General features: G+C 56.2%; 2 protein-coding genes across 4 annotated transcripts in view; both read right to left on the minus strand.

Annotated features, from left to right (window-relative positions):
* The window catches only part of TRIM54 (tripartite motif containing 54), a 30,725-nt gene extending 17,510 nt beyond the window's left edge, over positions 1-13,215 (minus strand). The window contains exon 1 of the mRNA XM_053251088.1: positions 12,847-13,215. Within this exon, the coding sequence (XP_053107063.1) occupies positions 12,847-13,014 (168 nt within the window). The 5' untranslated portion in view covers positions 13,015-13,215. The remainder of the gene's footprint in view (positions 1-12,846) is intronic.
* Positions 13,216-17,080: 3,865 nt separating this feature from the next.
* DNAJC5G (DnaJ heat shock protein family (Hsp40) member C5 gamma) lies at positions 17,081-24,572 on the minus strand. 3 transcript variants are annotated; one of them, XM_053251113.1, is made up of 6 exons: positions 24,357-24,572; positions 22,607-22,755; positions 18,985-19,198; positions 18,721-18,874; positions 18,469-18,552; positions 17,081-17,876 (listed from the first exon to the last, which is right to left on the minus strand). In XM_053251113.1, exons 2-5 carry the CDS (start codon positions 22,717-22,719, stop codon positions 18,473-18,475), a joined length of 561 nt encoding a protein of 186 aa, XP_053107088.1. In that variant the 5' UTR covers positions 22,720-22,755; positions 24,357-24,572; the 3' UTR covers positions 17,081-17,876; positions 18,469-18,472. The 3 variants fall into 3 exon arrangements, with proteins under 3 accessions (XP_053107088.1, XP_053107084.1, XP_053107075.1); XM_053251109.1 differs by lacking the exon at positions 24,357-24,572 and adding an exon at positions 23,837-24,349 and having other exon boundaries at positions 22,607-22,725; XM_053251100.1 differs by lacking the exon at positions 24,357-24,572 and adding an exon at positions 23,837-24,348.
* Positions 24,573-25,051: the final 479 nt, after the last annotated feature.

Below are 25,051 nucleotides of genomic sequence, written 5' to 3' on the forward strand. Positions count from 1 at the left end.
CCTCCAGCTCAGACATCAAATTAATTGTGGAGTCTCCATCTAGGTCGGCTCGAATCCAAGAGATTTTATCTGCGAAAAACTCTTTAAACACATCACAGCGGGTAACTGATGACTCAAAATTCTGGTTCAAGGGAGGGGGGGCAGATACTAGTCCCCTCACAACCCTGAACAACTCCGCTGGACGTGAACTCACAAAGGCAATATGGGCAGAAAAGAAGCGCCTCTTTGCTGCACATATTGCCTGAGCATAGATCTTTAGATGTGCTCTCTGTTGCAATCTGTCAGATTTGAGTCGAGTCTTCCTCCACTTGCACTCCAGTCACCTACCTTGCCGCTTCAGCCCCCGTAGGTCTTCCGTATACCAAGGGGCCAAATTTGAAGCGGGTCAGAGGGGACGCTTGGGAGCAATCGTGTCTACTGTCCTGGTGAGTAAGTTGCTCCAATTCTCAACCAGGGCATCAACAGGATCACCAGCAAAGCCAACATTGAATTCCTCCAAGGCTTCTTGGAATCTTACTGGATCCAATAACCTCTTCGGGCGGACTATTCTAATGGGCCCCTCGCCCCTGCGGAGGTGTTAACCAGATGGTGGTCCGTCCATGGTCAGATACCTTGACAGGGACCCTGGTAAGGGAGATGTTATCCTTATAGACCACAGCCACTCCACCTCCCCGCCCACGTCCCCTCACCTGCTCCTCTCTCCAGAATATTCTGGAGGAAGAAGCTGGGACCAAACTGGACCACTAGCCTCCCCCAACCAAATCTCAGTAATACATACCAGGTCGGCCCCTTCATCCATGATCAAATCATGGATGAGTTCAGGTTTATTTTGGACCGACCTGGCATTACAGAGGAGCAGGGAAAGGCTATGTAGGTTATTGGCAGTGCTCCCTGAGGTCAAAGAGCTGGCAGGACAGTCAGAAGGGGAGACCCCTGGAATGGCCTGCTGACTCAGGGGCTGGTCCCAATCCTGCCCACACTTCCCACAGATGCTAACCTGAGGCTGCAGCCCCACAGGGGAAGCGAAAGCAGGCAGGCAACAGCAGAAAGAACTCCAGCACCCACCTGGTCTCTCATTCCAGGCAGCACTGGGTGGGAGGTAGATAGACTCTCCCTTTCCCTCTGTGCTGGGCTTCTAACAGTTGCAGGGGAGTAACAGCAGGAGAGAGGGCATGCCCTCAATTCCTGCCTGTGGCTTCCAGCGGCATCTGGTGGGCCACTGTGTGAAACAGGATGCTGGACTAGATGGGCCTCCTTGGTTCTGATCCAGCAGGGCTGTACTGATGTTATTATGGACTACCTCAGGTTTATTTTGAAACTATCTGGCATTACAGAATAATAAGCTGAGGTTCTGTGGGTGGTTGGCATTGCTCTCCAAGGTCAAAGAGGTGGTAGACCTGCTAGAAGGGGAAACAGCAATTACATTTCTGATTTCCCTTCCTCCTTAATGGCCCGTTGGCCTACCAATACCATATCTTCATTGATTCCCCACCACCACTGGTATAGCTGCCCCAGGAACATACCCCACCTCTCCATCTCTGTTCAACCTGAAAAACACACCTGTACCAGGCCTAACTAAGTACTAGGCAACAATTAAGTGAACAGGAGTCATCCTTCCAGTGACCCAAGACAATAAGTCGACCTCAGCCCTCAGTCCCAGCCCCAAAGGACGCCACCAAAGGTTGGCCCCCTTTGGTGGCCAGCTTCAGTGGCCATGGGACACCTATGTCTGACTGTAAGTGATCAGTTAATCTATCACATAGAAGGCAAAAATACAGCAAGAAAGATGTTGGAAAGACAGAAGGAGGTATTTCAACAAAGAACCATAAATAGTCAAGTTTATCTTGTGTAATAAAAGATTCAAAAGCGAAAGAGTTTGCAAGAACACATATGCTCATTTTGGGGAATTCTGAAAGAGTTGGAACTGCAGGAGATAAATATTCCAGAACCAGAAAAAATTGGACTTTTGCTGAATGTCTTGCCTAAAAAATATGATAATATTGTCAGTTTTGTGCAAATTATAGAAAATGTGACTTTAAGTTTTGTGCAGGAGAGTTTTCAAGAATTTAACTTGAAAAGGCAAACAGAAAGGGAGGAATCAGTTAAAAATGAAGCCTACAAAGTTGCTGATGATTGATTGATTGATTGATTGATTGATTAAGTGCCATCAAATTGGTGTCAACTCTTAGCGACCACATAGATAGATTCTCTCCAGGATGATCTGTCTTCAATTTGGCCTTTTAGGCCTCTCAGTGGTGCATTCATTGCTGTCGTAATTGGGTCCATCCACTTTGATGCTGGTCGTCCTCTTCTTCTCTTTCCTTCAACTTTTCCCAACATGATGGACTTCTCAAGGGAGGTGGGTTTTCACATAATGTGTCTGAAGTATGATAGTTTGAGCCGGTTAGGGTTAGGGTTAGCCTGGGGCCCAACTATGCTGCATATGTTTTTGTCTTGCCTCCTGCCACCACCCCACCCCATGCTGCTGCAAGGCCAAACCGCTGATCTTTAAAATAATTCTAGCCATCATGTGCACAGCTGGGGGATGGGGGGTGAGCCAAGCACCACCCCCACCCCATGGTGGCAGCAGGTGGAGCAGAAGTGACTGCTGAGCCTGACCATCCAGCAAAGCGCCACTCCCGCTCCACCCACCACCACCACGGGGGGCGGGTGCTCGGCTCATCCCCCCACCCCCCACCCATACACATGGTGGCTAGAATTATTTTAAAGATCAGTAATTCGGCCTTGTGTCAGCAACAGCAGCAGGGGGGCTCGTGGTGGCACAGGGGGCTTCATGGTGGGAAGGTGGGCCTCGCAGCAGCAGCAGCCCCAACATTTCTTTTCACCGGGGCCTGAATCCACTCTCAGTGGCCCTGTGTGGGATGCCCATTTTCCAAAGGATATTCCACAATTTGACATGGTTGAAGCAATCGAAGGCTTTTCTGTAGTAGTCAGTGAAGCACATATTGAAATAAGAGCCTCCCCATCTCTGGCAACTTTTAAAAAGTTGAAGACACATTTATTCACCCAGGCTTTTAATTAGGTTTATAGTTTTAAATAATTTTAATACTGGGTTTTAAATGTTTTTAATATTTTAAATGATTTAATTGTTAATTGATTTAATGTTCTAAATGATTTTAATTGTAAACCGCCCAGAGACATAAGTTTTGGGCGGTATAGACATATTTTAAATAAATAAATAAATATTTGTTGGCTTTCTCAATTATCCAGTGTGCATCAGCAATAATGTCTCTTGGCAATGTTTTATATGTGGAAGCACCTTGCAAATATTTCTATGTAATATAAGAAATATTATATAAATTTTCATTGTATTCAGAAGAAAAAGGGTCAGTTTATCTGAATGGTTATCTTCGTGCAAATAGAGTGAATGAAGTGTGTATTCCAGAGGCATACTATTTTCCAAGTGTGCAAAAAGGTTTAATGAGTTTAAGAACAGCTACAAGGTGTGGATATAGAATTATTTTCAGACGGGACCACTGCATTATTTTCAGAGGAGGAAAACTTATGATGAAAGGTATGTTGATAGATGATGAACTATATGACATAGACTGCAAAAGAGAACAAGTTAATGTTGCAAGTGAGTGTGCACACAAAGATTGCATGAATCTTTGGCATCACCGTTATGCTGGTCTGTGACCATAATAAAGATTGATTGATTGACTGGCATCACTGATTTAGGCATCCAAGCAAGGAATGCATTTCAAAATTAGTAAAAGAACAATTGTCAAGAGACCTACAAGTTAAACCATGCAAATCTGAAGTCAAATGCATTGAATGTGTTAAAGCAAAAGCAACAAGGGGCACATATTCGTCAACAACAGAAAGGCAATCCAGTGAGATTTTGGATTTGATTCAAAGTGATATTTGTGGGCCCTTCCCAGTAAAGACACCAGGAAAGAATCTTTATCTTCTGACTTGCATAGATGATTTTCTTGCTATACCTACACTTGCCTATTCAAAGAGAAAAATGAGGTGTTGCCAAAACATAAAGAATATTTGGCTAGAGTAAGCAACAAGTTTGGAAGAAAACCTAAGACTTTGCACACTGATAATTAGAGACGTAAGTTTTGGGCGGTATAGAAATATGTTATATAAATAAATAAATAATGGTGGGGAATATACTGGGAAGGCGATTGAACAATACTTAAAAGAACAAGGACTTAAACATGAGAGAACAATACCTTATACTCCAGAGAACAATGGAGGGGCAGAGAGAAAGAACCGAACTTCCAGAGACAGAAATTTGGAGTGGAGTACAAATATAATAAATAGATATGCAGATTGTGGAGGAAGGGGGCCTAGACCTCTTGGTTTTTGTAAATAAGCCCTTGTATTATAAATGAATTGTGAATTGTATCAATATGCACAAACTTCTTCATTATTGTAAATGGGATTTAATATGCTTGCAAGTCCCTATGTTGCAAAGAATGGTGGCAGTGTCAAGAGTTCATGCCTGCTGTATGTTAGTTTCACATTTAGAGTATAGGTTTGATAGTTTGGTTTTGAAGGGGATAAATCTTTTTGAAAAATTGAGAGAACTTTATGTTATAGGGATTGGATTGTTTTAAAAGAACTGTTGGGACAATGTGTGTGTTTATATAGGAGGTTGCTTTAGCAGAGAGTTAGTCAGAGTCCAAGAGGTGAGTTTGGAAGCTTTGAGAGGGAGAGTCCTGGAAGAGGTCAGAGAGCAGTTCTGGAAGAGACAGAGGAGGAGAGTCTCTCGGAGGAAGATACCTGTCAGAGTCAAAGTCAGAGTCTGCAGTTACAAGAGCTGAAGCTGGTGAGTCAGAATCAGGAGGACAAGAAATAAATGTTGGAAAGCTGAAGGAACCGAGTCCAGTCCAAGTGGAGGAGCTGAGGCCAGCCAAAGTGGAAGAATTGCTAGCCCAGGCTGAGAGAATCTGTGCTGTGGCTGTAGCAAGAGCTGAAATCACAGAACCACCAGGTTGCATCGAACCCCAGGCCTGTCCTGTGGCCAGGACAAGAGAACAAACAAGCCAGAGTTGCTAAAGGTGATTATCAAGGACCCAGTGAGAGTTGGGTTAGTGGATGCATTTCTGACACATTTTGGTTGTTCACTATGCTCCTTTGGTTAATGGTTTTGTTCTATGTATACTAAACTTGTGAAGCAACTTTCAATTGAACTATTTGCAAAGTAAAATTACTTATTTATCTTTCAAAAAAATGTAGCTTCTGTTTCTCCACATCTATAGGCCTTACCACTCTACCAAAGTTTGTTTTTGCAACAGAAGTTTGAAAGGCTATTGTGGTAGACTCAGCCTAAAGCACAAAAGTCTACTTGGTGGCAGCACTTAAACTGGTAACCTTTGGAGATATCCATGTCACAGCTGCCGCACATTGAGTGTCGACTCAATGTGCAGCAACTGTGAAAAAGGCTAATTCCATGTTGGGGATCATTAGGAAGGGGGCTGAAAATAAGACTGCTAATATTACAATGCCCTTATACAAAACTATGGTGCAGCCACACCTAGAGTACTGTGTACAATTCTGGTCACCACATCTAAAGAAGGACATTGTAGAACTTGAAAAAGTGCAGAAGGCGGCAACCAAGATGATCAGGGGCCTAGAGCACCTTTCTTATGAAGCAAGACTACAACACCTGGGGCTATTTAGTTTAGAAACAAGATGACTGCGGGGAGACATAATAGAGGTCTATAAAATCATGCATGGAGTGGAGAAAGTGGATAGAGAAAAATGTTTATCCTTCTCACATAACACTAGAACCAGGGGTCATCCCATGAAATTGATTGCCAGGAAATTTAGGACCAACAAACGGAACAAACTTTTCCACACAATGCATAATCAACTTGTGGGATTCTCTGCCAAAAGATGTGGTGACAGCCAACAACCTGGATGGCTTTAAGAGGGGTTTGGATGACTTCATGGAGGAGAGGTCTATCAATGGCTACTAGTCGGAGGGCTATAGGCCACCTCCAGCCTCCAAGGCAGGATGCCTCTGAGTACCAGTTGCAGGGGAGTGTCAGCAGGAGAAGGCATGCCCTCAACTCCTGCCTGTAGGCTTCCAGTGGCATCTGGTGGGCCACTGTGCAAAACGGAATGCTGGACTAGATGGGCCTCCTTGGGCCTGATCCAGCAGGGCTGTTCTGATGTTCTTAAGAGGGCAACTAAATCTGAATTGCTATGTATGTGCTATATGTGGATGTCTGCTTGTTTTGCTCTTGTTGAAGTTGTCTGAAAGGAAGCTGTTGATAACTTCCAAATGAAGAAAGCCAATTTCTATCAAGAATTTCTTGTCATGATTTTTAAAAGCCAACTTCTTGAATATTGTTTGCTAATTCATGTATATGTGTTTTGTTGCTTTGAGGAAAGCGACATAACCTGAAGAATGCTATGGAATTTCTGTGACTCTAATCATTTTGCTTGCTTGCTTACAAGAGAGGCTAACTTTCAGCTAACCCTGAAGAGACTTTACATATGTTAAAGGAGCTGGTCAGACTTCTGAGATGCAAAGACTGGACGACAAACCTGTTTCCAGAGAAGCAGTAAGTTGAGTTCATACATTCATTCATTCATTCGATTTCTATACCGCCCTTCCAAAAATGGCTCAGGGCGGTTTACACAGAGAAATACTAAATAAATAAGATAAGATGGCTCCCTGTCCCCAAAGAGCTCACAATACCAAAAAAAAAAAAAAGATTGTTTTTTGCAAGATTTTTTTTACCACTGTGGTGGAGTAGTTGTGTGGAAATCCCCTTTCCTGACACAGGTCAGTCAATGAATAAACTGGCTGAACCGGCTTTAACCAGCTTAGCAGCCTTCTCAGTCAACTAGCTCAGAAATGACTCCTAGCAGTGATGAGTCGTTTCCATAGTGTGCTCAAAGAAACTGCCCACGAACGATTAAAAATCTTTAACTTTCCAAAGCCCAGAAAGCTAAAGCAAAATATTATAGTCGTGTAATTCTTGCTGCCACCAAGTACACCAAGTACTCTAAAGCACATGGATTGAGTGCTTCAGTCCAAGGTCCCTCTAACTGGGCCCTGAGCAAATACACAAATCTGCTCCCCCTTTGTTAATAGGCAAAAATAAAACCAATTTTTCTCCCAGACATCTGCTTGCACGTGGAGTTAATGGTTATTTGGTCAAGCTGCCTTTGAGGCATGTTTGCACTAGTGGGCTTGTTCCCCCGCCTTCCTGCTCCTGCTGGGTTAATATTCTAACCCTTAGAGGCTTGGAACAGAATAAAGGAGGGAAATCTTTTTATTACAGTTACTACAGACTAGTTCTGTCTGAGGCTTTTTTTTACACTTAAACATTGTTTAATTTGGTTAAAGGAATGCTTCAATATGCCTAAGGTGGCACACTTGAAAATCTTAGTTACTCAATTGCAAAGAAAAGATATTTAGGACAATGCAAAGCACACACACAAAGGCAAAATAAATTCCTGCCACACAGTCTGACTAAACAAACTATTCCCAGTGCTGAAATTCCCTGAGCCTTGGCTTATTTCCTTGAACTCACCAAACACCTGATGAGAATCAAGCCTCCTGCATATCTCTCACCCTGAGAGATTATCCTGCAGCTCCACCATGAGGCATCTGACCTCATGCTAGTCCGCCTAGGTGGCCAGATTTGGCTTTTAAAAGGCCAAAGTCTGGCTTACGGCCCATTTGACCCACGAGTATACCCCTTAGGTTCTGGCAACCCTGGGTCACTCCGCACTCTCTGCTCAGACGTCCTTTCTTGTTCCCAGAATCCCCCCTGCAGCTCTAATGTCCTGCCCACCAGGTCAACTGATTGGTTGAGCCTTGAAGTTCACCAGCTTGTCAGTCAATACAGGGTTCACTTCCTGTTAACTCTTTAGAGGGTGGGGAGGCTGGTTACTACAACCACACTGTAAGCTGATTTGATCTCAGCACTCTGTGTATGCTCAGGTTCTCTCCCAGCCCCATAATCCTAGCTTGCTTTTTTTTTTTGGCCAGAATCTCTGCATGAATGTCAGAGCTGGGAGCAGCCCAGAAGCACCCTCCTCACCACTGGCCTCCCTCCCTGGTGCATCCTTCTTGCCAAGGCCCTCTGATGCCGCTGAGGGTCCTGCAGCAGCCCAGGAGGCAAACAGGCTGGCTCCCAGGAGCTCAACTATGCTGATGTACTGAGAACTGGCTCCTTTGGGGCAAGAGATAAATCTCTACCTCTTGCCCATTGGCAAGTTTTGGATGCAGATCCAGACCTATGGGGCTGCCTCGGACTAAGCCAGACCCATGGTCCATCTCTCTGGAGAGTGTCTGCCCTGACAGAAGTTCTCCAGTCTTTCCCAGTCCTCCTCCTCCTCCTCTGAATATTTCTATACCTCTCTTCAACCAAAGCTTACAAATAAAAATACATAAATAAAATGGTCTCCTGTCCCCAAAAGGCTCATAATCCACAAGGCAGACACCAGCAACAGCCACGGGAGGGATGCTGTGCTGGGGCTGGATAGAGCAGTCCTGCCACTCAAGTGTGGCTCTGGGGAGGGGGCAGTGCCCCCCAGCAAGTACTGCTACTGCTACGAAGAATATGTCTAGCCGGCACTTCAACCAAAGTTCCCAAAGCAGTTTACATAGATATAAATAAATAAGGTGGCTCCCTGTCCCCAGAGGGCTCACTAGCTAAAAAAAGAGAGAGGCACCAGCAACAGCCACGGGAGGGATGCTGGTGGGGGCTGGAGAGGGCCAGTTGCTCTCCCCATGCTCAATAAAGAGAACCGCCACCTTAAGAGGTGTCTCTTTGCTCCGTTGGCAGGAGTAGCAAGTCGTTTGCTCCCCACCTGCCCTCCCCAACTCTGCTGCAGAAATCTCGCATGTGTGACCTGCAGCTCGCCCACCCCTAGAGGTGCTTTGCTCCTTCTGGGCCCCCTCCCCCCCCTTTATTTCTGGTGGCGGCGCTGGGGAGCCTTGCTGCATGGAGCGGCTGAGCACCGAGCCCGGGCTGGGGGCTCCTCTGGGCAAAGCTCCCCCCAGCAGCAGGAAGTCCCAAGCGGAGCTGCTGGAAAGAGGAGCCGGCTGGAGCCCGCCCACAGCTTTTTGCTCGGCTTACGCACCGGCTCCCTTTGGCCCCTAGATGGCGCTGTGTAGGCAGAGAGGGCGCCCCGGCCAGAGGAACTCCCCCGCCCGAGGCCGGTCCCTCCTCTCCTCCTCTTCCTCCAGATTCGGCTCCTGCTCTTCTTTTTTGGAGTGGGCCCAGAGACAAGCCACAATAGAACATCACCCGACATTGTTTTTAAAGAGGTTTTGTCAGTTGTGGACCATGCAAGTCATTGAATGGGACTAGAGCAAGACCTGCTGTTCTGGTCGCTCCAGGTCTTCACACTCACATCAATTTGGGAGGACGCAGACAACTGAAGGAAGCCCGGGTGGGTGGCTGGGGGAGTCAGTCATGTGACTTGCCTCGGGGGGGGCCAAGGCAGTGGGCCCCCAGACAACTGTCTCCCTTTGCCCTATGATAGTTACGCCCCTGCCTGGTAGCCATCCAGCTGCACATGGTGCGTGCACATTTGTGTGTGTGTGTGTGTGTTGGGGGGGGGGTTCCTAATGTTTAGTGAAGGCTCTGGCAAGCATGGGGGCTGCACCCTGTCCTGCTGCTGCACCCACCTGGAGGGCCCGGCTGCCCCCTTCTCAGAAGGGCCTGGTTTTGGGGCCAGCCAAATAAGAGGGACCCCTGGACTTGGCCTGGGACAGACCGGGGTCTCCCAGCTCCCAGAGGAGCCCTTCCTGCTCCTGGGGGGGGTGCGTGTGTGCGGGGGTGGAGGCTGGAGCCCTGGTGGTGATGTGGGGCGGGAGGGCTCTGCTGCAGAAGAGGGGGACCGGCTTTGCCTTGGTTAGGCTTGGCGTGCGTTTGGGGCCCTGCAGCAGGGAGGTGGGGGGTGTGATTGCTCTCTCCCACTCCGAGGGCCCCAAGGAGACAAACTGCAAAGCAACCGCCAGGCAGAAGAGGGGGCGCTCCTTGGGCGCTGGCTGTCCTGCTCGAGCAGGGCTGGGCTCTCTCTACCTGCACGGTTCTCCTCGAGAACAACCTGCAGCAGCAACCGCTGCCGCACAGAGCCCGAACAACCCCCACCCCGCAGCATTCCCAGGAGGAGGAGGCTTAAGCCCTGGGCAGCCTCAAAGGCCCAGCCAATTAGCCCGGCAGCTCGAGGTGGGAAGGGAGGGCGGAGGGGCCCTTTCCCCTGCTTGGGAGCCACCGCTGGGAAGGCCGCCTCTGCCGGCAGCAGCATATGAAGTGGGGCCTCCCTGGCAGGCCACAACGGGTGGGGGGCAGCCCTCCGGGCCCCAGTCCATTGAGAGCGGGCAGATGGCCCTTGAGCTGCGCCCAGGAGCAAGCCAGGGGCCAGTGCAGATGGCTCAGCCGGGGGCCCCGGGGCCCGGCCCACCAGGACAACCACCTGGCTGCAGCATGGGGTGCTCTGGGGAGACAAAAAGGACTTTGGACCCCCCCCTCCACACACACACACACACACTGGGACACACGCAGTATTTTTAACTCATGGGTTCTTGAGGACACTAACAGCAACTGAACTCGTAAGAAGGTAAGACAGGTAATTTATGCAGATATGCGTGAGCAGGAGAATTTCAACACGCAACGTCACATATCCCCGCCCCCATCTTTCTCTCCCCCCCCCGCCCCCGCTCTGTCTCTCAAGCATTGGTCAGGCTGGGCCACCTGGCACTGGTCACAGTCAGACCGGGCCGGGACAGACTAAAGAGGATTGGGGGCCCCCAGAGGTGAGGGGGCTCGGGGCTTTGGTCCGGAAGTCCCGGGTAAGAGCGCCTCTGCATAAGGCAGCCCTTGTTCTTTCCAGATGCCCCCAGAGAGCGGCTGCACTCATCTGGCTGGGATGCCACCGAGGCACAGGTGATCCTGGCTAGGTGTGTGTGTGTGTCCCCCTCCCCCCGAATGTGCTCCAGGTGAGCTGGGCATTGGCATTCCTGGCCCTGGCCAGCTCCAGGAGGGTCCCCGTCTGTGCCCCACTCCTTGGGAAGAAGGGCTACTCCAGGCCGCCCTCCCCGATGGGCCCATCCGTGCTTCTTCTGGCTTGTCCGGATTAAAGCTCATCTTCTGAGTCCACCTCCAGCCCACCATCACAGCCCCTCCAGCCTCCTCTTCAGGGTCCCCACGGCCTCCCTGGGGTCCAATGAGGAGTCCTGCAAGACTCCAAAAGGGACGGATGGACACATGGACACACACACACACACCGGCCCCTTGTCTGGCATGGTACCTATATAAAAAGGAGAAACAGGGTGCTGCTGTTAGGCACAGACTCTGACACCTCAGAGACTGTCCCCTCAGACATGGCCTCACACCACATCTGGTCCAACCCGTCTCTTTGCAGGAGATGTGCCCAAGCACACCAGCCCCAGTCCAAGGTGTCTGTCGGAGAAGAAAGAACGGTTGCTGTGCACCCCAAAAGAAGCCTCGCCCCCCAACCCCAACCACCACATGCCTAAGCCAACAAGAAACTGTCCACTCCAGGAGCAGGAGAAGGAGAGCCGGTCTTGTGGTGGCAAGTAGGAATGGTCCCCATTGCTAAGCAGGGTCCAGCCTGGTTTGCATTTGAATGGGAGACTACATGTGAGCACTGCAAGACATCCCCTTGGGGGTGGGCCGCTCTGGGAAGAGCCCCTGCCTGCTCGCATGCAGAAGGTCCCAGGTTCCCTCCCTGGTGGGCTCTCCAAGATAGGGTTGGGAGAGACTCCAGCCTGCAACCTTGGCGAAGCCACCGCCAGTCTGGGTAGACGATACTGAGCAAAGTGGGCCAAGGTCTGGCTCAGTCGGAGGCCGTTTCCTGCGTTCCTCTTCTAGGAGGCAGAAGAGTGTCTTCTATACTTTTATCCGTATATTGGACAGGCTTGAACCAGGGCGATGTCTTTGGCGACGTCTGGTGTGGAAACAAAGTGTGGGGCCAGCTGTGAGGCTGCGGCTTCTCCTGAGGGTCAGCTCCTGGGTGTGTGACTGGGGAAGCCGAGGCTTGTTTGGGGGTGTCAACCCCCGCCCCACCCCAGTTCCCTGCTGCTCCTGGAGTTCTGCCTGGAGGCCCTGCACATGATGGTCTCGGCTATGGGGTAGGCCAAAGCTCCTTTGGGGGTGCAGTGGCTGCCCAGGAAAAAGCCAGGCACTGCTGGCAGCAGCTAGGAGCCAGCGTCTGCATTTCAGGGGAGAGCAGCACTGGGAGCCAGAGAGACCAGGGCTCTCTGCCAGGCTCCGCCTCGGAAGGCAGCAATCCTGGGGCCGTTGCCTGCTTCAAGGGCGCTGCAAGTGCCTCCCTCCCTGCCAGCACAGACAGGCTCTCCCTGCTGCCTCCCCGCCAGGCCGTGCAAGCCCCCCCTCCGGGTGCCCCACAGGGCTCCGTCTCTCTCCCCGGCGCTCTTACAACCCCTCCTCAAAACCCAGCCGGCCTTGGGCCTCAGCTACCTCTCAGGGGCCGTCCCTCTCTCAAGCACTGGGGTGCTTTGTTTCGGGTGGGGTGGGGCTGAGGGTGCCTGACCCTCCCTTCCTCCCCATCGCCACCCCCCTCTCTTTTTCCTGCCTTCGCTTTGTCTTCTCCCCCACTGGCATAACTTTGATTGTAAGCTCCTTGGGGCAGGGGCTTATCTCTCACTTTCCCCCTTTGGGGCGTGTGTGTGTGTGTGTGTTTGCGATGGATGTCATTCTGTGGCATGCTGTGGACATTGGTGGCAATACAGGAGCCATCAGCTCCCCCGGGCTGAGGGGAGGCCTGTCCTGGCACCCCCCCACACACACACACACCCCCTTCTGCTGGCAGTGCTTGGCCTCTCCTTTGCCTGCCCCCCCCCCAGCCCGGGCTCACCTGGAAAATGTCGTTGGCGCACTTGCGGCAGAGGTTGTGCTGACAGGGCAGGATGACCACCGGCTTGGTGAACATCTCCAGGCAGATGGGGCAGATGAGCTGCTTCTCCAGATTGTCCATGCTCTGCGAGGTCCCCAGCATCGGCTTGAAGCCCACAGCAAAGTTCATCCCCGCGGCGGCAGCGGCAGGCGCTCCAAGGGGCCTCGGGGGCTTGCCGGGGTCAGTCTCCCTGCCTCCCCCCTCCGCCCGCTGCCCGCTTGGCCCGGCCCAGTCCTGGCTGCCCCTGCCCCGGTCTGTGGCCTCCCTCTCTGGCCTCCCCTCGCCCAGCGCTGCAGCCACTCCTGGCCCCCAATCCCCGTCCTGGGCCCACATGGCTATTTTTAGCGGCTGGGCTGGGTCACATGACCCCTTTGGCATCTCAGCTGCCATTTTTGTCCCAGGGATGGTGGAATGTGGGGGGGGGGGCGCCCGTGGAGGCAGCAGCAGCTGTGCTCCGTGGCCGGTCAGGTGGGGCTGAGTCACTCTTTCCCAGCAGGGCAGTGACACCTTCTGGAGACGGCCATGGGGGGGGGCGGAGGGGGGAGCAGGTGGGCCCTGGAGGGAGGCTGGGTGGGGCTTGGAGGCCCACATACCACCAAGGGCTCCCCTTGAACTGGGGGGGAGGGCTTAGCCCCAGAACCCCCTCCTTCCCTTTCTGTTTGCATTTGAGTGACAGAAAGAGAAAGACTCCTTCGGAAAAGGGGTGCTGAGGGGCTTCGGGGAGTCCGAGTTCAGTGCTGCTGCTGCTGGGACTGAGGCCGGCAGAGGAGCTCATGCCCCAGGCCGGAATGAAGCAGCCAGCCAGCCCACTGGGAGGGCGAAAGCATCCCCGGAGCAGCTGAAGGGGGGAGGCCGCCCGGCCCGCCCGCAAGGCTCGGCTGCCCAGCCTCCTGGCCCCGGGGATGCGCGCTTGGCTTGGGGCACCGCCGGGCGCTTCTGGTGTCTTGGCCGTCTTTGGTTCACGGACCAGAGTCCAAGGCCGTAGCGGCGGGTTCTGATGAGCCGGGGGCTGGGGGGGGGATGCCAAAGCGGGCAGCTTGGGCTCCTCCTCGCTCTCCTGCCCAGGAGCAGAGCTTGGCCGTTCCTCAGGGCTAACTGTGCAGCTCTACCTGATGAATGGCCAGCCTGCAGTCAGCACTGCTCTCGGGCTGGGCAGGGGGAGGGGGGCCACCCCAGCTGTCTCCACACTCACACAAGGACTGGCCACTTCTGGTCAGGAGGCCGGCACCAGTTGGAGGGGACGCGGGCAGCGCCACCACGCGCAGAGAGCCATCCCTGCCGCCGCCGCCGCCGCCTCCTGCTCCTCCTCCGAGGGGCTTCTGCTCGGCTTCCTGCTCTCCACCACACACACACACACACCCCTGGGTGATGAGGGGGGGCCGGGAGAAGACGCCCCCTCCCACCTTCCCTTCAGGCAGCGGATGTGCCCACCTCTCAAGGGTCTCACTAGCCTCTGCTCCGGGGCCACTAACTGCACATTCAGAAGCCGCCTCTGGCTTCGGGGCCGGCCTCACCCAGGAAGAGACCCGCCGCCGCCTTCTTCCAGCACCGCCAGGGCCTCCAAGCAGTGGGCCCTCTGATTCCCCCCCCCCCATCTCTGTGCGGGATGAGTTTTGCTCTGGGCGGCAGGATCCAGGCCGCCTGTGCGCACCACGTGCATCCAGAGTGGGGCCTTCCTGGTTGAACCGGAGCAGGGTCGAAAATGAACGGCGCCGACAGCCAACCACCTGCGAGCGCCAGCCTTAGAGGGACCAGGCCTTAGAGGGACCCGCTGCCAGAGGAATCGCCCAAGCCCCGCAGCGCCTGCTCTCTGGGGTCTCCAGAAAGGGCGTCTCCATCACCCAGGGGCAGCGTGTTCCCTCTCACAGGGATTCCCAGATGTTGTTGACTACAATCCCCAGAATCCCCAGCTGCAGGGGGTTATGGGAGTTGTAGTCCTCAACATCTGGAAATCCCCCACCGGCAGAGAGCCTTTTAGCTGGCACCTTCCGGATGCAAAGCGGGCGCTGAGCCACTGAGCTGCAGCTCCTGGCCAGCTGGAGCCCAGCCCAGGCCCTGGCTAGCAAGGCCACCCCCTGGGGGCGCAGCTATGACGGAGCAAAAGGGTTCAAAGAAAACAGGGCCCCCAGCTCCCTCCCGGGCTAGCAATGCCTCCCCTGCTCCCAGCTGGAGCTGGCCCTTTGTCAGCCGCCGGGGCTATTTTTAGGCCCGAAGACAGCACAGCCTCCCCCTGACAATGGAGCAGACCCCTCTGCCCTCCCCAGGCTGAGGCCTGCTCCTTCTGTAGGCAACGGGGCTCTTGCTTGGCAAAAGCTGCCCCTGCTGGAAATCCTCTGGGCAGGAAGGCGGCAAGCAGCCAGTCAGGGAGCAGAGAGGGGAGGCCGGCCGGAGGGGCAGCATGTCAGAGCCCCTGCCCCCCAGCACCAACCTGGGAAGAGAAGGCGCTTCTGGGCCCTCGAGAGCCTCACTCCGGGTGCCGTCTTCCCCTCGTGCCAGATGAAGCGGTCTATGTAAGCCCCCCCCCCCCCCCCCCGGCCCAAGCTTGGGTGAAAAAACAAGTCCTGGAGACGTCTTCAAAGTTGTCCGGGATGGAGAGGCTCTTCCTTCAGCAGGGAGCGCATTCCAGAGTCTGGGGCAGCAACCGGCGGGGGGGGGGGGGGTCTGTCCCTGGCAACTGCAGACAAATCTCTCCGGCTGCTCTCAATGGACGAGGGAGGGGCTCCGGGCCAAGCAGACCTCCAATACGTTGGGCCCCAGGACGGGCTGGGCAAGAGGCTGAAGGGGAGCTGGGGGACCTGGCTGCACCAGGGCGGCCAAGGAGGACTCCCGGGGCTGGGGAACTTGCTGCAGGAGCGGGGTGGGGGGGGGTGGAAAAGCCAACCCAGGAGAAGGGTCCCTGTGCTGGAGGCACCCACGATGGTCCAAACAGAAAGGAAGAGCAGGTGTCAGCAGGCAGGCAGGCAGCCCCCACGGCAGAGACGCTGCTGGGCTGGGCTGGAGGCGGCCTGCTGCTTGGCAGCCCTCAGCGGCTCCCCCATCACTCCGGCCCTGCTGGCGTGCTGCTGCCGCCCGGGCCAGAGGCCACCCCTTCTTTCCTGGGAGCCGTGCCCTGCCCTTGGCCCAGCACCGCAGCTGGCTCAGTGGGGCAGCAGAGCCCCGCCGGCTTCCCTGAGCCACCTTGCAGGCACTTCCAGAGCCGGCTCCAAGCCTGTCTGGGTCTCCTGGACAAGCCCGCAGCTGGAGGAGGAGGAGGAGGAGGGTGCTGGGAGCCTGGGGCAGAGGCCAGCCCAGCTGGACAGAGGCCAGAGGGCGTCTCCTGGGAGGCTTAGGGTGCCGAGCAGGAAGAGCGGGGTGAAAGCAGCCACAAGAACAGCCCTGCGGCAGCATCAGGGCCAAGGGGGCCTCTCTAGCCCAGCCTCCTGTTCTCCACAGTGGCCCACCAGATGCCTCCGGGGAGTCCAAGGGCAAGAGGGGAGGGCAGGCCCTCTCGTCTCCTGCTGTCCCTCCCCTGCAACTGGTACTTCTTGCCTCTGAGGGGGGTGGCAGCCTATAACCACCGGACTAGTAGCCATTGATAGCTCTGTCCTCCATGAATTTGTCTAAGTCCCTCTTAAAGCCATCCAGGTTGTTGGCTGTCACCACATCTCGTAGCAGAGAGTTCCACAAGTGGATTCTGCGTTGTGTGAAAAAGTACTTCCGTTTGCTGGTCCTAGATTTCCTAGCAATCAATTTCATGGAGTGACCCCTGGTTCTAATGTTATGGGAGAGGGAGAAGAATTTCTATCACCTTTCTCTACACCATGCATGATTATCATCTCTCCTCTCAGTCCTCTTTCCCCCCAAACTACAAAGCCCCAGGTGCTGTAGCCTTGCCTCTTAAGGAGGGTGCTCCAGGCCCCTGATCACCATCATCTGCAGCCAGCCTCTGGACTGTGGGGTAGGGAACAGAAGGGGCCCCCACTCCCCGCCCTGTGGGGCCCTCACCATCCAAGAACGTGCCAGACCTGGCCTCATGGGAGAGCCACCTTTGGCTCTCAGGCACCCCCCCCCCATTTAGGAATGCTGGCCAAGAGGGCAGCCCTGGGGGGCCATCAGCTGACGGCCAGCTGCAAAACCGTTTCTGCCCGCTTGCTCACCCCAAATCCTGATGTACCCCAAGGAAGCCCTCAAGACAGAGAGGCAGGAAAACAGCCCATTCCTTCAGAAATCTTTAATTGCGTTGATAAAACCCTATGAAAATTCCCCATCACAGTGTGAAAAAGAGCTCTTCCCTAGGGCTACCCCACAGAAGGGAGATGGAGAGGCCGGGCCCCCCACGCAGTGATGCGAAGCCAACTGGAGCAGTGCCCCATGGGAAGGCCAGCCAGCCGGGAGGCGCCCCCCCACTCCTCTGCCAAGGCAGTTTGGCACCAATCAATGCCCGGGGGGGGAGGGAGGGCAGCCCTGGCTCAGGTCCGGCGGCTCCACCCGGCACCCAAAGCGGGAAGAGCCCGGCCCCCTCCCTCCACCACGAGTGGGCTTTGGCCCGGAAGGGTCCAGCACTGGTCGCTGCCACTAGCCCACTTATGGAACAGGGTGGGGGTTGGAGGGCAGAAGCTGGCGGGGTGGAGAGGCTGATTAGTGCGACCCCCACCTCCAGGGTCTCTCTTGTTGCTGCCCCCTCCCCCAACAGAGGAGGGCGCCAGGTGCCGTCCAGCCCCATCTGAAGGAGCCCCCGCCCCACACCCGCCTGCTGCTGCTGCTGCTGGGAATGAGAGGCCCCACCTGGCCCTTCCTGCGGCCGGCCGGCCAGCCCTCCTCCAGAGTGCCACACGTGTTCCCTGAGATTTGTGTTGCAGAACGATGGGGCGGGGGGGGGCAGGAACCCCAGGCCGCCTCAGTTCTGGGGGGTGCTTTGCCCGCAGACCAAGGCAGGCCGCGCTCCGCAGTCTGGGCCCCCTCTGGAATGGCTGCAGGAAGTGGGGACTGTGCTGTGGCCGGGAAGCCGGACGCTGAAGGGAGGGAAAGGAGACGGGGGAGGAGGTCAGAGGCCCAGCAGAGCAGCCCTGCAAATGGAAGCGCCCCCCCGGCCCCCCCCAAGAGGACGGCAACCAAGCAGGGGGAGGGGGGAGGCAAGGGCCGGAGGAGCCCCCTCCTGTGGCTGCCGCACCTGCCCTGAAGCCTCCGCCGGGAGCCGAGACCGGCTCCCCCTCTGCCCCCAGACACACTCAGCCTGCCGACTGAGCTGCGCTCGCCAGACCTTCGGATGCTGCCCAGTGCCCAGGCAAGGCGCTCAGGGGGCAGAGGGAGCCCAGAGGGAGGGCACCGCCTGACTGGACCCTGCAGGCCTGCAGTGAGGAGGCCTCAGAGGGCGGCCAGGCCAGGCCCGGCTCTGGCCCTCCCACCAAGCGAGGCAGGCGCCACCACCGCAGCCTTGGTGTGGGGGTCTCTGCCGGAGCCGGGCCAAGAGCCTGCAATGCTCCAGGAGGGTAGCAGGGGGAGCCCCACCCTGAGCAGGAGGAGGAACAGAAATCGGGGCAGCTCCTCCAGCATCAACCACTGGCCGGGAAGGCGCCTCAGGCGAGGGGGTCCTGCTCTGCTTACGGGGTCACGGCTTGGAGGACTGAGTCTCATCTGTGTGGTGCAGAGAGGCGCTGGAGGTGGGCTGCATCCGGATGGCGCCAACACCTGGAGAGGAGAAGGAGGAGGAGGAGAGTTGCTGCAGAGGGAGCCCTGGGGAGCAGCCAGGAGCAGCCCCTGCAGGGCTCCGGCAAGGCTGCTCCCCCCCCCACGCCAGCCCATTCCCCCCACCCCACCCCGAGTCCCGTGTGGGTTTGAAGGACAAACCCTCCTCACCTTCATCTTCCGCACGGATCTGGGCCTCCAGGTCCTCGGGGTTGACGTACTTGTAGGACTCCTCGTCCTCAGGGGGGTGGCATTTCCCGCAGCAGAAGCAACAGCAGCAGCAGCAGCAGCAGCAAGTGAGGAGGCCACAGCAGACCATCAGCGGCTGGGGAAAGAGGCCCAGCACTCAGCCTCCGGCCCAGCGGGGGGACCCCCTCGCCCAGCTCTGCAGCGGCCTCCCAGGGAGGAGGAGAGGGGGGAGGAGGAAGGACCCACCTTGAACCACCACTTGGACATCAGGAAGTAGTACTTGACGCTCTCCTCCCCAAACTGCTCGGAGACGTAGAGCCCCATGGAGCCATACTCGTCGTAGATGCGCCGCCGGTGCTCGTCGCTGAGCGTGGTGTTGGCGTTGTTGATCTCCTTGAACTTCTCGGCTGCTTCTGGGTTGTCGGGGTTCTTGTCCGGGTGGTACTTCAGAGCCAGTTTCCTGAGCAAGTGGGGAGGCAGCAAAGGATGTGCAATACGCCCCCCACCCAACATTCATCGGCTGTGCCCCAAAGCAGACTGGCCAGGGAGGAAGCCGCTGCATCCACCGGTGGCGCAACTGACCATGGCCCGTTGCTCCCTGCAGGGATGAGGCCCCTGCACCCACCTGGCCCCACCCTTCGCCAGGAGCGCCTGCTTGACGCACACGCAGACAGCCCCAGGTTCACTCTGCAGTTAGGAGAGTCTCCTAAGAGCAGCCCTGCTGCTGGATCAGGCCCAACGAGGCCCATCTACTCCAGCATCCTAGTTTACACAGTAGCCCACCAGGTGCCCCCTGGGAAGCCCACAGGCAAGGGATGGAGACACTCTCTGCTGTGGCTCCCCTGCACCTGGGATTCAAGAGCATCCTGCCTCTGAGCCTGGAGGAAGCCGATAACCATCAAGATGAGTAGCCAGTGACAGACTTGTCCTCCATGAATTTATCTCCTTTTAAAGCCATCTACCACATCCCATGGCAGAGAGTTCTGCAGATTAATTATGTGTGGCTGTGTGAAAAAGTACTTCCTTTTGTTAGTCCTAAATTCCCTGGCTATCAGTTTCATGGGATGATCCCTGGTTCTAAAGTTCTCAGGGGGACCCCACTTCTTACTTCCCTTCATTGTGAAAACTGTCCATTTATTCCTACCCCATTTCCTGTCTTTCAACCAGTTATCAATCCACACATGAACCTGTCCCATGACTGCTAAGTTTACTCAAGAGCCTTTGGTGCGGGACTTTGTCAAAAGCATTTTGGAAGTCCAAGTATACTATGTCAACCGGATCCCCTTGATCCACAAGCCTGCTGACATTCTCAAAGATCTCCAAAAGTTTAGTGAGGCAAGACTTTTCCTTGCAGAAGCCATGCTGGTTCTCCTTCAGCAAGGCTTGTTCTTCAATATGCTTAACAATTTTATCCTCAAGTATGTGTTCTATCAATTTATGTGGGATAGATGTTAAGCTAACTGGTATGTAATTTGCTGGACTCTCCCTGGATCCCTTTTCGAAAGTCAGTGTTATATTGACTACTTTCCAGTTCTCTGGTACAGAGCTTGGTCATAGGGACAAGTTAGATATTTTTGGAGACCAGCAATTTCACATTTGAGTTCCTTCAGAACTCTTGGGTGGATGCCATCTGGCCCTGGAAATGTTAATTTTTAGTTTTTCAAGACAGTTTAGAACATCTTCCCTTGTCACCTCAAATTGGCTCAGCTCTTCAGCCTCTAAACCTGAGCAGCTCAATTCTGGAGAGGGTATATGGTCAGTATCCTTGGCCATGAAGATACTGACCATATACCCAAAGTAGTCAATCAGCAAAGAACTCAATCAGCTTCTCTGCCATCTCCTTATCCTCCTTAATAATCCCTTTCACACCTTCATCACCTTAGGGTCCAACCGCATCCATGGCAGGTTTTCCATTTCTGATATAATTAAAGAAGTTTTTGCTATTCCCCTTGACACTTGGAGCTATATGCTCCTCAAACTCTCTTTTTGCCTCCCTTATGGTCTCCTTGCATTTCCTTTGCCAGAGTTTATGTTCCTTCCTGTTCTCTTCACTTGGGCAGGACTGCCATTTTCTGAAGGAAGTCTTAATCCCTTTTGTAGCTTCCCTGACTCTGCTTGTTAGCCACGCTGGCGTCCTCCTGGACTTGGTAGTACCTTTCCTTCTCTCTGGTAATACATCTAACTGAGCTCCTATTATTGTGGTTGTAAATAAACTCCAAGCTTTCTGGAGGGGAAAGACCCTTGAGGTGGAGCACAGCAAGCCCTTTGCCTCAGACCACCACAGAAGGCTGGGAGAAGAGTCTACTCCATGGGAAAGGAGCATAGTTCAGAGGCAGGGCAGACGCTTTGTATGCGGGCAGCCACTGATCCACCCAGTAAAAGATCAGGACGGGAGAGACCCTCCTTGGTCTGAGATCCTGGAGAGGCCCTGCCAGTTGGAGCAGACAACACTTCACGCAGGGGTCTGCCTCGGAAGGAGGAGGGTGGCGTCCTGCAACCTTGGCTTCAGAGGGGAATGGCCCACGGGCAGGAACCACAGACAGCACCAAATACAGCCCTGAGAAACTCTTTCTCTGCACTGTGAAGCCTCCTAGGGCTCTGGGGAACCAGGAGTCCAGGCACAGAGGGGTCACCCTCGAAAACGCAGGATGTACCAGTCCATCACAGCACATGCTTGAACTAGCAGCTCCCATGCCTGGATGGCTGGAGAGAGCGAGCAGAGGGAACAGTTCCAGGCAGGGGAAGGAGACAGGCAGGGAAAGCAAAAGTGCTGGCCCCAGACAAGCGGAACCCTGTGATTCATGCCTGTGCAATTTGGTGATTACGCATCTGCTTATCAGGGGAAGCACCAGGAAGCAGGCAGAACACGGCTGCGGTATCCCCTCCACACACACTTCTAGCCAGGACTTTCAGCATGCTGAATTTTGCACCCAGTGCCGGTTGCACCTCTGGAATCCACAGAAGGGCAGCCTTTCACCCCTCGCTCTTTGACGCCTGGGCAATCTTTGAACCCAGGCAGGCAAGAGAGCAGAGGCTGACAAGGCCTTGTCTAGAGGGAGGTGGGGACACAGCCTCCCCAGCTTCTTGCTCTACCTGACGAATGACCAGCCTGCAGGCAGCGCGGCTCTTGAGTGGGGCTGGAGAGAGGGAACCCCCCCCCCGGCCCCAGCTTGTTGGGATGAGCTGCTACTGCCTCATACTGAAGCTTCAGAGCTAATTCCATTCCGTAGCAAGGGGGGTGGCTTGGCAGTTGTGGGGAGAAGAGAGAGGGGGAAAGATCACACGGGGAGTGTTTTTGACATTACGCACTGGAAAGCGAAAGCCTTCCGAGGCCCTCCTCTCTTTCTTTCTCCCTCACAACAGGAGAGATGTACACACTGAATGTGTTAGCCAAGCAGTTCTTTTTTAAGCCAATAGAGTCCCTTGGGCCACCACAGCGATGGGACCCGAGTCCGCAGCCCCACCTCGAGATGCACACGCACACATCCAGCTGTCCTTGGGAAGTCCAGGGGCTCAAAGTTTCCAGTCAGCTCTGGGAACGGGCTGTGCGGGGACTTCTCCGCTCTAGCAGAGCCCATCCTTGGGCCAAACAGAGCTGGGTCCCCTGGACCTCCCAGGAACCAGCCTGCTTGGCGGAGGCTCTCCCTGGGCCCCTGGAGACCCTCCCTGCCCTTTTAACTGAGAGGTCTCCAGCAGGCTCCCACCTGACCACAGCAGCAGCAAGGCAAAGTCCCTGGCTAGAGCCATTTCCAGAAGCCGGGGGGGGGGGGAGGCGGAGGAGCACAAGGCGAAGACCACCGCAAGCCCCGACTCCAGGGGGACAGCAGAGCACACGCCTCGGCCGGTGGGCGCTGTGAGGGCCCCTTACCTGTACGCCTTCTTGATGTCTTCGGAGGACGCGCCCTTTTCCAACCCCAGCACGCGGTACAGGCTCTCCCCAGCCCGCGACATCTTCCGCTGGGGCCGACCAGTGTCCGCCATCTTGCTCTAGGCCAAGCAGCAGTAGCAGAAGTGAGCCTGGTCAGAGATGAGGCAGGCACAGAGTGGGCGAGGGGCCTTGCTGAGCAGATCTGCCTGCTGCCCTGGATATGGAAGGCTGGAAACCCCCACCCAAGAGTGGAGACTCTGCACTCCAGGGAGCAGGCAGAGACTACTTCCTCTTGCACGCGTGTGTGTGAGTGCGAGTGCGGGAGAGGGCAGAAATGTCACACACACACACACACAACGCAGCAGTGGCCATGCAGCTCACAGACTGGGCTGCTAAGAGGAGTGTAGGGAACTAGCACCCCTGCTGACTTGGCAAAGAGACACCTTCCAACGTGGTGATTCTTTTTGCTTAGCAAGGGGAGAGCAACTGGCCCTCTCCAGCCCCAGAACACCTTCCCTCCAGTGGCTGCTGCTGGTGTCACACATAAACAAACAAACAAACAAACCGCCTCTGGCTGAATCAGCCCCTTGGTCCATCCAGCTCAGCACAGCCTGCACTGACTGGCAGCGGATCCCGCACGTTCCAGGCAGGGCTCTTAAACAGCCCTGCCGGGAGATGCTGCTGCCGCCGCCGCCGCCGCCGCCAGGGATGGAACCTGGGACTCGGCCTCTGAGCCCCGGCCTGGCCCGGGAGAGGACCCGCCTCCCTCCCGCCCCCCCCCAAGGCAGGCACCCTCCTCGGCAGACCCCCCCGCCCGGGGTGGTGGGACGGGCGCCTTGCCTGCCTGCCTGCCTGCCTGCCTGGGGCGCGAGCCAGGGCAGCAGCGGAAGCCCGGCCGCCTGCAGGGCCAGTGCCGCCCCCCGACCCCGCGGCGCAGGAGGCTGCCGGCCCGGGCCACTCGCCCGAGGGGACGCGGGCAGCCTCCCGCCCAGGGCCCGGCGGCCTCTGCTCTCCTCCCGCCCGGGCGGCGGCGGCGGCGGCAGCTGGGGAGCCGGGGGGCGCCCAGGGAGGTCGTCCGCGGAGGCAGCTCGGGGGGCTCCGCAGAACCGCGGCGCGCGACCTGACGAATGGCCAGCCTGCAGGCGGCGCGGCGAGGCGGAAGGGCGGTGAGAGGAGCCTCCGCGCAGCTGCCCCGGCGGCGGGGCTGGGTTGCTCGGCTGGGTTGCTCACCCGGGCTGGCTCCGCCGGCGGCGGCGGCGGCAGCCGGTCGGGGTGTTGCTCGTCGTCCTCCGGCTGCGCGACTCCGGGGTCCGGGCCGGACACTGCCCACCACCACCACCACCACCGAGCGGGCCCAGCTGTGCCCACTGCGCATGCGAGGAGGAAGTGTTGGGCAATGGCTCGCGAGCATGCGCACCACCGAGAAGGGGGCGGGGCTCAGAACAAGCCAGACACCCCCCCACACCTGCGGAGCAAGAGCTTCCGGGGGGGGGCGGAGGAGGCCGGCGGGCAATCCAGGCGTCGGCCAGGGCCCCTCCCCCAACCCAGACCTTATTTTGTGCCGGAAATGGGGGGCGTGTGTGTGTGTGGGGGGGGGGGTTTCCCTTATAAAGGCTGCCCAGGGCCGTGGCCACCTTGAGGCGGCTGCATTTTGCTCGGAATAAAAGGAAGCGGATCCGCGTTCGAGCCGCGCCGCCTCCTTGCTCGGAGGAGAGGGACGCGCTTCGCTCCTCGCCGCCGGAGTCCTCACTCTTCGAGCCGGAAGGGTGGGCTGCGTGGGTGCCGCTCTAGCGCTTGGGTCGTTGGTGCCGCCGGACAGCCTGTGGCGCCCGGGCTGCGCGGGAGACTCCAACTCCCGTCGTCCCCAGCCACCCCCGAGCCCGGGGTCCTTCGAGGCCCCCTGACCAAGCCCCGACGCGGCTCATCATCCTCTCACACCCGGCACCTCCACGACGGCCCGGGGGGGCGGGGCGGGCAAGAGACCTCCCCGCGGAGGACCGACCAATGGCCGTCAGTTGAGAGGAGCGTGAGGAAGAGTTAAGCATTTGCTGATTGGTCGCCATCTGGAAGGCCCGCCCAGCTTGCTGGGCTGGGGAGCGGGTCGGCGGAACTGCCGGCCAGGCCAGCTGAGTTCACAGGGGGAGGCCGAAGGAGGAAGATCAGGCCCAGGGAGGCCCGTCTAGCCCAGCATCCCGGTTCACCCAGTGGCCCACAGGCTGAAAGGGGCAGGCCCTCGCTCCTGCTGTTGCTCCCCTGCAACTGGGACTCAGGGGCATCCTGCCTCTGAGCCTGGAGGTGGCCTGTAGCCCTCCAAACAGTAGCCGATGATAGACCTCTCTCTCTCCTCCATGAAGTGATCCAAACCCCTCTTAAAGCCATCCAGGTTGTTGGCTGTCACCACATCTTGTGGCAGAGAGTTCCACCAGTGGATGATGCATTGTGTGG

This window comes from Hemicordylus capensis, chromosome 1, assembly GCF_027244095.1.
Source record: "Hemicordylus capensis ecotype Gifberg chromosome 1, rHemCap1.1.pri, whole genome shotgun sequence".
In the NCBI taxonomy this organism is placed as follows: Eukaryota; Metazoa; Chordata; class Lepidosauria; order Squamata; family Cordylidae; genus Hemicordylus; species Hemicordylus capensis.

Coding starts and splice junctions, on each gene's coding strand:
- DNAJC5G (XM_053251113.1), bottom strand. CDS start 22,719: ATGGCGGACACTGGTCGGCCCCAGCGGAAGATGTCGCGGGCTGGGGAG. Junction 19,199..22,606: donor GACATCAAGAAGGCGTACAG/GTAAGGGGCCCT, acceptor CCACTTGCTCAG/GAAACTGGCTCTGAAGTACC. Junction 18,553..18,720: donor GATCCGTGCGGAAGATGAAG/GTGAGGAGGGTT, acceptor TCTCCTCTCCAG/GTGTTGGCGCCATCCGGATG.